The sequence below is a fragment of the Hyperolius riggenbachi genome, chromosome 3, assembly GCF_040937935.1.
Source record: "Hyperolius riggenbachi isolate aHypRig1 chromosome 3, aHypRig1.pri, whole genome shotgun sequence".
Classification (NCBI taxonomy): Eukaryota; Metazoa; Chordata; class Amphibia; order Anura; family Hyperoliidae; genus Hyperolius; species Hyperolius riggenbachi.
Window position 1 is genome coordinate 6403102 of NC_090648.1, and position 9203 is coordinate 6412304.

Consider the following 9203-nt stretch of genomic DNA (forward strand, 5'->3'; position numbering starts at 1 on the left):
GTATCACACCTTATCAAAGATATCACACCTTATTAAAGATATCACACCTTATCAAATATATCACACCTTATCAGAGTAGCATAGCGTGTGCTATGAACTTATGCCTGCTAATTGACAATGGCACTCGTCCTGCCCCGAGCCCCTGCGGGTTCGTAGCACTCGCTATGCTACTCTGATAAGGCGTGTTAACTTTGATAAAGTGTGATATCTTTGATAAGGTGCGATATTTGTCATAGCACAGTTTAGTGAATCAACCCCCATGTGTGATTTGGCCGGCCAATCATTCCATTGTACATACAAATGTCATGCAAATTATATATGGCTCAGAACTGGGCCTACCGAGGGCACACCCTGATAATGTCAGAACTGCATACAATTTGCATTATATTTGCATGCAAGACAGAATAATTAGCATTGCACTGACCATCTCTGATCACCACCCATCAAAGTATTAAAAAAACAGCATTTACATATTAAGGAATGCATACTGATTATTTGCCATTCAGCTTTATTGAATTATTAGTGCTAAAATTATGATTTTTACTGTTAATCAGAAAAGTACTAAATATCACAAACAGAATTATGAAATATACTTGGATCTTCGCCTGACACATTGATTTGTAATATTTTGTATCGTTCTGATAAATATTTTATATTTTACACTACAATTGAGGGGGGGGAAAAGATAATTGCATAAAACGGGAATGACATGATTTAGGATATCGATATACAGACCGGCATGGATTTCAGACTCTCAGGAAGAGATACATATTTCTGTTGCTTCGAGCCATTACTATGTAGCACTGTTTGGTGTACAGAACTCCTCCAGTTCCCATCTTCCTTCATGTTTTTTAACAGTACAGACATGGAATAAACATACATTATCCTCAAACATGAGCCTTGAAGCAAACCTGGGGTGGGGGGTTTGGGGTCAGGGTCCATTGGTAGAGCGAACCCTTCGATTCCCCCAGAGTCCTCCTCCACCCCCCAGCACCAGTGCTGGGGCCCCCTAAGCTTGTGGCCACACCGCCATACGAGAGTAGCACAGAGCTGCCGCTCAGTAAAGAAAGCCACACCCACTGAACTCCGTGTACAGGCTCAAGTCATCTGCGCCTGCGCAGTGCAGCCAAGCTTGGTCCACAACCCCCTGCCAGCGGGCTTCAGAGGGTCCTGACTCTGGGGGGGGGGGTTCTCTGCATTATTCACAGACTTCCTTCTACCTAGCCAGGTACCCGTTTGGGGAACTTCTTTCACCACAGGTACACTTTATATGTACTAAACTCAGTACTCATATCTTTGCACATCTGAAGGGGTAAAAGTCTTATTTTACAGAATGATAATTACAGCAGGCTGACACTTCCATTTGGAATGACCAACAGGCACTAGCAAATACGTGCAAATTAAATATGGCTCTGATGTCATTGTGCCTTACTGTCTTCAGCCTTACTATCCCAGGAACAAACAACAACATATATAAGTAGGTAAATACTTGTTCTACTCACATGTATTATAATGTCCACATTTTGATTTCAGTGAATTTTATATAGAAAACTGTTCCAGGCATTTTCCATCTTTACTGTCTCTAACTGAAGCCAATCCTGATGTCATTTCCTCCCTTACTCTTTTTTTTCTTCTCTGCCTGAAATGGTTCATGCAGAACTGCACTGTTATAGCTAGCTTGCTTTGTAAGCAGAACAAAGATCTGGTTTCAGCAGCTTCTGCAGAGGGGTGAGGTCATTTCTCTATTTCCCTTCTCAGCCTTGTGTCACACTGAACTGCCCCCAGCCAATCAGCAAAGAGCATGAATGTGGGAGGGGAAGAAGGAGAGATAACAAGGCTTTTTTTTAGCTTCCCTCTCTCCGGCAATGTATGACAAGAGCCAGGCTGACTGAGATGAGATTTATTACAGCAGACACATTTATGATTATATTGGGGTGCTTGCAATGCAGGGTCAGGCTTTAGACAACATAATAAACACAGAGGGAGTGGGTAAATGGAATTTTATTTTATGGCTGATGATCCGGCTTTAAAGGACAACTGAAGTGAGAGGTATATGGAGGCTGCCATATTTATTTCCTGTTACACAATACCAGTTCCCTGGCAGCCCTGCTGATCTGTTTTGCTCCAGTAGTGCTGCTAATCATACCAGAAACCAGCATGCAGCTAATCTTGTCAGATCTGATAATAATGTCAGAAACATCCGATCTGCTGCATGCTTGTTCAGGGGCTACGGCTAAAAGTATTAGAGGCAGAAGACCAGCAGGACAGCCAGGCAACTGGTATTGCTTAAAAGGAAATAAATATTGGCAACCTCCATATCCCTCTCATTACAAATGTCCTTTAAAGGATACCTGAAGGGAGAGCGACATGGAGGCTGCCATATTTATTTCCTAATAAACAATACCAGTTGCCTGGCTGTCCTGCTGATCTCTTTGGCTGCAGTAGTGTCTGAATCACACACCTGAAACAAGCATGCAGCTAATTCAGTCACACTTCAGAGCACCTGATCTGCTCCATGCTTGTTCAGGGGTTATGGCTAAAAGTATTAGAGGCAGAGGAGCTGCAGGACAGCCAGGCAACTGGCAGTGCCACCTGGAGGACAGGAGGAAGCATTGCAGCTCTGGATCCTGGGAGGTGAGTAATGTGCAGGGCTGCTGCAGATCTCTCCTACTCCCCCCACATCATACAGCCCCCCACCACCACCTCCATGGCAATGCAATTTTGCCTTCCTGAAACAAAACCATATAAGGAAGTGTTGATTTGATAAAGAGGTTACCCAGCAATGCCCCCAGTCACCTGGCTGAATACAAATGGTGCGGCTGAGGTGGTGATTACTGTACCCCAAAAGAGAGAACCTGCTGTCATCTCTGGCAGTGTTACCTAATGATAGACTCCTTCACATCAATAGCAAAACAAGTGTGAGCAGCAATATGGCTGCCATGTGTGTCCTGTGTCTGCATGGCTCCTCCCAGAATCCTTCACTTCAATAGCAAAACAAGCGTGAGCAGCAATATGGCTGCCATGTGTGTCCTGTGCCTGCATGGCTTCTCCCAGAATCCTTCACTTCAATAGTAAAACAAGCGTGAGCAGCAATATGGCTGCCATGTGTGTCCTGTGTCTGCATGGCTCCTCCCAGAATCCTTCACTTCAATAGCAAAACAAGTGTGAGCAGCAATATGGCTGCCAGTGCCACATGTGTCCTGTGTCTGCATGGCTCCTCCCAGAATCCTTCACTTCAATAGCAAAACAAGCGTGAGCAGTAATATGGCTGCCAGTGCCACATGTGTCCTGTGTCTGCATGGCTCCTCCCAGAATCCTTCACTTCAATAGTAAAACAAGTGTGAGCAGCAATATGGCTGCCAGTGCCACATGTGTCCTGTGTCTGCATGGCTCCTCCCAGAATCCTTCACTTCAATAGCAAAACAAGCGTGAGCAGTAATATGGCTGCCAGTGCCACATGTGTCCTGTTTGTCTGCATGGCTCCTCCCAGAATCCTTCACTTCAGCACAGGCAGCGACACATGCACATTATTACTTTATGGCCCATATGCAATGAACTTTTTCTCCTGTGTTTTCTCCCAGGAGATAATTTAACTTTTCAGCATTTTGCAATTGGAAAAGTATCGAAACATAGTTGAAAAACTTCTATCAAAATTATTTTGAATAAAGTTGCTGGTGATTTAAAGTGCATTTTATTTATAAGTAGTGAAAATGTCAGAGAAAACTCAGGTGAAAAAGTAAATTGCATATGGGCCCGTATCTCTAAAAATCCCCACATACATTCATAAATAAAAATGTATAAAACAGCAGATTATTTGTATAAGCCCATATACCATAACAGACAGTCTCCGTTGCTTTGCTGTTCTCTATAGCTGCGCTCACTGAGCAATTTGGGCTAAAACTACGAGAAAACTGTATTCCAGGCGTCAGCAGTAGCTGGAGCCCAAATTACATGGGGGAAGAAAAAAATCTGTAGTTAAAATAAAAATAAAAAACATATTCTCACCTCAGGAAAGGGAAGGCTCTGGGTTCTATAGCGTCTCCTCATTCCCCCACAAGCTTCACCATTCACATCTCCCGCTATGAGAGACTTCGACAGTCTTCTGAAGCACTCGGGCTTCCAAAGATGGGCGGCTCTGTACTGCGCACATGTGTGTGCTTGAGAGAGGGCGCTTGCGTGTGTATTGTGTGTGAGAGAGGGCGCTCACACATGTGCTTGGGAGAGGGCGCTCGCACATGTGCTTGGGAGAGGGCGCTCGCGTGTGTACTGTGTGTGAGAGAGGGCGCTCACACATGTGCTTGGGAGAGGGCGCTCGCACATGTGCTTGGGAGAGGGCGCTCGCGTGTGTATTGTGTGTGAGAGAGGGCGCTCACACATGTGCTTGGGAGAGGGCGCTCGCACATGTGCTTGGGAGAGGGCGCTCGCGTGTGTACTGTGTGTGAGAGAGGGCGCTCACACATGTGCTTGGGAGAGGGCGCTCGCACATGTGCTTGGGAGAGGGCGCTCGCGTGTGTACTGTGTGTGAGAGAGGGCACTCACACATGTGCTTGGGAGAGGGCGCTCGCGTGTGTATTGTGTGTGAGAGAGGGCGCTCACACATGTGCTTGGGAGAGGGCGCTCGCACATGTGCTTGGGAGAGGGCGCTCGCGTGTGTACTGTGTGTGAGAGAGGGCACTCACACATGTGCTTGAGAGAGGGCGCTTGCGTGTGTATTGTGTGTGAGAGAGGGCGCTCACACATGTGCTTGGGAGAGGGCGCTCGCACATGTGCTTGGGAGAGGGCGCTCGCGTGTGTACTGTGTGTGAGAGAGGGCACTCACACATGTCCTTGGGAGAGGGCGCTCGCGTGTGTATTGTGTGTGAGAGAGGGCGCTCACACATGTGCTTGGGAGAGGGCGCTCGCACATGTGCTTGGGAGAGGGCGCTCGCGTGTGTACTGTGTGTGAGAGAGGGCACTCACACATGTGCTTGGGAGAGGGCGCTCGCACATGTGCTTGGGAGAGGGCGCTCGCGTGTGTATTGTGTGTGAGAGAGGGCGCTCACACATGTGCTTGGGAGAGGGCGCTCGCACATGTGCTTGGGAGAGGGCGCTCGCGTGTGTACTGTGTGTGAGAGAGGGCGCTCACACATGTGCTTGGGAGAGGGCGCTTGCACGTGCGCAGTACGGAGTGGCCCGTCTTCGCAAGCCCAAGTGCTTCCAAAGACTGCCAAATCCCACCCAACACAGAAGACAGCAGTCTATGACCCAAGGATCATAGACTGCTAATGGGGGAGCCTGCGGTGGAATGCGCGAATCATGAGGAGACCAGGAAAGTTCTATAGGACCCAGAGCCTTCCCTCTCCTTAGGTATATATTTTTTATTTTTAAAATTGCTTCAGACTCCCTTAAATCCTCTTCACCCTGCACCTAAATTTCCCTGCGCTGATTTTCCACGCATGCGTCAGCTCTTTTCAACCCCATTTACACGATACGATTCTTTGTGCAATTCAATTACGATTCTATTTACGATCCGATTAAATCCGACATGTCCGATCGGGATTCGATTCTATTCAACTCGATTTGCCATTGTTTTGCAATGGCAAATCAAATTGAATCGAATTTAATCCCGATCGGACATGTCGGATTTAATCGGATCATAAATAGAATCATAATCAAATCGCACAAAGAATCGTATCGTGTAGATGGGGCTTTATTGCCTTAGCAGTGGTCGGCCATCTTGGCAAAATGTTATCGTAGCTTCCGGAATATGCTTCGTAAAGACATGTGCATTATATTGGAAAAACAAAACAAAACTCAGGTGAGCATAAACTAATCACAGAATGAATGTTATAAATGCTATAATGCTACCCATTGCCTTCTACCTCTTGCTTAAAGGATACCCGAGGCAAACATTCAGGGCCCGTTTCCACTGGCCACTGCGCGCGGCTGCAAGACGCACGGTGGCTCTCCCGGGTGTGCAGGAACGCAGATGAATCCCAGAAGCCGTGTCATGCACAGCTATGGGATTCTCTGCCTCCCATGTGAAAACTGTGGGCAATGCCGGCCGCATTGCTAGGGCAAGCGATTAATCTGGCGGTGCCATTACTTCCTATGGCAGAGTTTCCCTGAGCGATTTGTCTGCGGGGAAACTCTGCGGATTCGGCCCGGTTTCCGCACTAGTGAAAACTGGCCCTAAGGAATAAAATGAGGATACTGGCAGAGCGACGACTTGTAAGTCACGGCCACTATCAGAGCCTGTTACAGGAAAACAGAGTCTCTCAGGACTAATCAGAAAGTGAGGGGAGGCTATACAAAAATGCCCACATCTCTCACCAGCTTCTTTTTATCCCTTAGGGCCCATTCACACTTGCAAATCGCAAAACGCTAGCGCTTTTGCTACCGTTTTGCTCTGGCTTTTTTTGCGTTGAACGCAAAAAAATTGCCATTGTGTTTTTTTTTCGATTTGCGTTTAACGCTTCTAAAGCACTGAAATGTAATCGCCATTAAATCACCTGAAGATGGTGCAGGCTACATGTTTGCGTTTGGCGATTTGCGTTAATCGCCCTAGTGAGAACGGGCCCATAGGATATTATTGCGCTAGCACTTTAAAAAGCGCTAGCACTTGAGCATTTTGCCAAAATCGCCAGCAAAATGCTCTAGTGTGAATGGGACCTTAATGTATGTTTCGGGTGTCCTTTAACAGGGCCCAGGAGAGTGCTTGTGATGTCACCAGTCTCTGGGCGGGTTTCTAACTCCAGATTCCCCCTCAGATATCTTGATAGAACCCTTCCCTATATATAATGCAGCATGGAGGGGCTCAGTGAAGGTGGCAGTGATGGTGGCAAGGTGTCTCATTTGGTCACATGGGTCAAAGAAAGAAATATGCCCTGCCTCATAATCAAGATACATCCTAATTTTCTTACTTGAGATCTTGGCAAGGCATGGGAATGTTTTCTCATCACGTACTGCAGTATATGTATCTCCATCTCTATCCAAACCCCAAGACTTTTTATTACTGCCGATTTCTGACTTACTACCTTTCCTGTCTATACTGGAGTAACAAACCCCGACTATCCAGCTACGAGACCTGCTGACGTCCACTTCCCAGTAATGTCTCCCGGAAGAGAAGCTCTGAGTGCTCATCACCTGAGGACAGTCAAATCTCTCTGCTGTTTCGGGCTGTTTTGGACTTTGTAATGACCTGGATGCAGTTTTTCTATCATCTGATATACTTAACTTTTTACCAGCTGTGTTTTCATCCAGTAATACGTCTGCATACAACGACTGCTCTAGCAATTCCTGTAAAGTCTCAGTATTTGCGCTTGCAGACTGATGGGAAGAGTTGAGTGAGGTTGGAGTGGACTTTGGATGTGGCTTGAATAGACCATAAATCTTGCCCGGTGTGCTAGACTGTGGATAGGCCTTTGGGTCTGCATGGGCAATAACCCCAGACATGATATCAGCTAGTCCTGTGTGTAAAGTGTGTGAAATGTTGTCCACATCCAGATCCCCTCCATCATGGAGCTGCTCATCATGTCTGTCCTCCGTGTCACACAAGTCACCTGTGTCTGATTCCTGTAAGACAGTCAGTGGGTCAGTCATGTTACACAGCTCCTCAATGTGACGCATCTTCCTGGACAGCTCCGCCTTCTTTATCTCCAGCTGCCTGATCACCTCATTGTATTTGCCTGATATCTCCATCGTCTGCTCAGTGATGTCACGCAGGACTTTCTTCTCAAGGTTCTCCAGACGTTTCCTGAGCTCTGTAAAAAGGGCAGAAACCCTCTCTGTTTCACTGTATGATTTTTCATGGGCTTTTCTTCTGTTTTCCTGGGCTTTTTTCTCAACCTCCTCTATTTCTGTCATCCATTTCTGCAGACCATCCCTCAGCTTCTTCTTCTTCTTCTCAGAGGCTTCTTGTAGTGTCTCCACCTGGTGTCCCCGGTGATCTCCAGCCAGACTGCAGGACACACAGATACAAGCAGAGTCCTCAGTGCAGTAATACTCCAGGATCTTCTTATGGACGGAGCATCTCCTGGTCTCCAGGGAGGTGGTGGGGGCACATAAGACGTGTTCTGGTGCCTTGCTGTGGACTGTCAGGTGTTTTTCACACATAGAAGCGTCACACAGGAGGCAGGATTTCACAGCAGACACTGGGAAGTCAAGGCAGTAAGTACAGCGGACTCCGATCTCCTTCTGCTGTAACTTGTGCAGCATGTTTGTCAGAGTCACATTCCTCTGCAGTTCTGGCCGCTCCTGAAACTCTTCTCTGCATTCAGGGCAGGTATAAACTCCACACTCCAACTTTATATCCAGCAGTCGACTAATACAGCCCCGGCAGAAGTTGTGGCCACATCTCAGGCTGACAGGATCGGTATAAATCTTCCGGCAGACGGGACACTCCAGCTCCTTCCTCAGATCAGCAGAAGCCATCGCTGACAGCAAAGGCGGGAAATGAAAGTAACAGTCTCCAGAGAACAGAACGCAGCAGGATGACTCACGTATCTACTAGCACGGGTGTGGCTGAGAAATGTCAAATATATTTCTGTATGAGCCATCAGATTAACTAAAGCTAGCCATACACTGGTCAATCAGTGGCAGATGAGGTGAACGATTATTATCAAATTGCTATAAATTGTTTACCATATCTACTACTTTTCTCTAATGACTAGTACACACCATACAATTTCCTGTAAGATTTTCTGTTAGATTTACCTGCCAGATAGATAATTTCCAACATGTTGGAAATTTATCTATCTTACCATCTATCTGCCGAGCAATTCTACTCAGCAGGAGATAACCAGAAGACAATGCACCAGAGATAATAACCAGTCTCTACCAGTACTTTACAGAAAATAATCTATTTACAGAAAATCTTACAGAAAAATCTTACAGAAAATTGTATGGTGTGTACTAGGCATTACAGACAGAGAGAAAGATTTCTGCAGAAATTGTGTCTTATTCTGATTGGACTGATCAGTGGCGTACCTACGCTTCATGGGGCCCCCAGCAAAATTTTGTTGGGCCCCCAATGTTCAAACTCCTTCCCTTGCCTCCCCCTTCTTACATGGGGACAAGCAATACACTTAAATAAAACCCGAGGCGGATTTTCTACAGATAATAGGTCACAGAGGCAGGTTCTCAGCACAATGGCATAACTCTGTGTCCTTCTATCTCCGCTGCCACCCCCCCCCCCCCCCCCGCGCTCTGCTGTCCCCCCTAAA

General features: G+C 46.7%; 1 protein-coding gene across 1 annotated transcript; it reads right to left on the reverse strand.

The window, feature by feature from the left end:
- Positions 1-6705: 6705 nt before the first annotated feature.
- LOC137560883 (E3 ubiquitin-protein ligase TRIM39-like) lies at positions 6706-8412 on the reverse strand. Its single transcript, XM_068272040.1, has 2 exons — positions 7587-8412; positions 6706-7409 (listed from the first exon to the last, which is right to left on the reverse strand). The coding sequence occupies exons 1-2, from the start codon at positions 8410-8412 to the stop codon at positions 6706-6708; spliced, it is 1530 nt and encodes a 509-aa protein (XP_068128141.1).
- Positions 8413-9203: the final 791 nt, after the last annotated feature.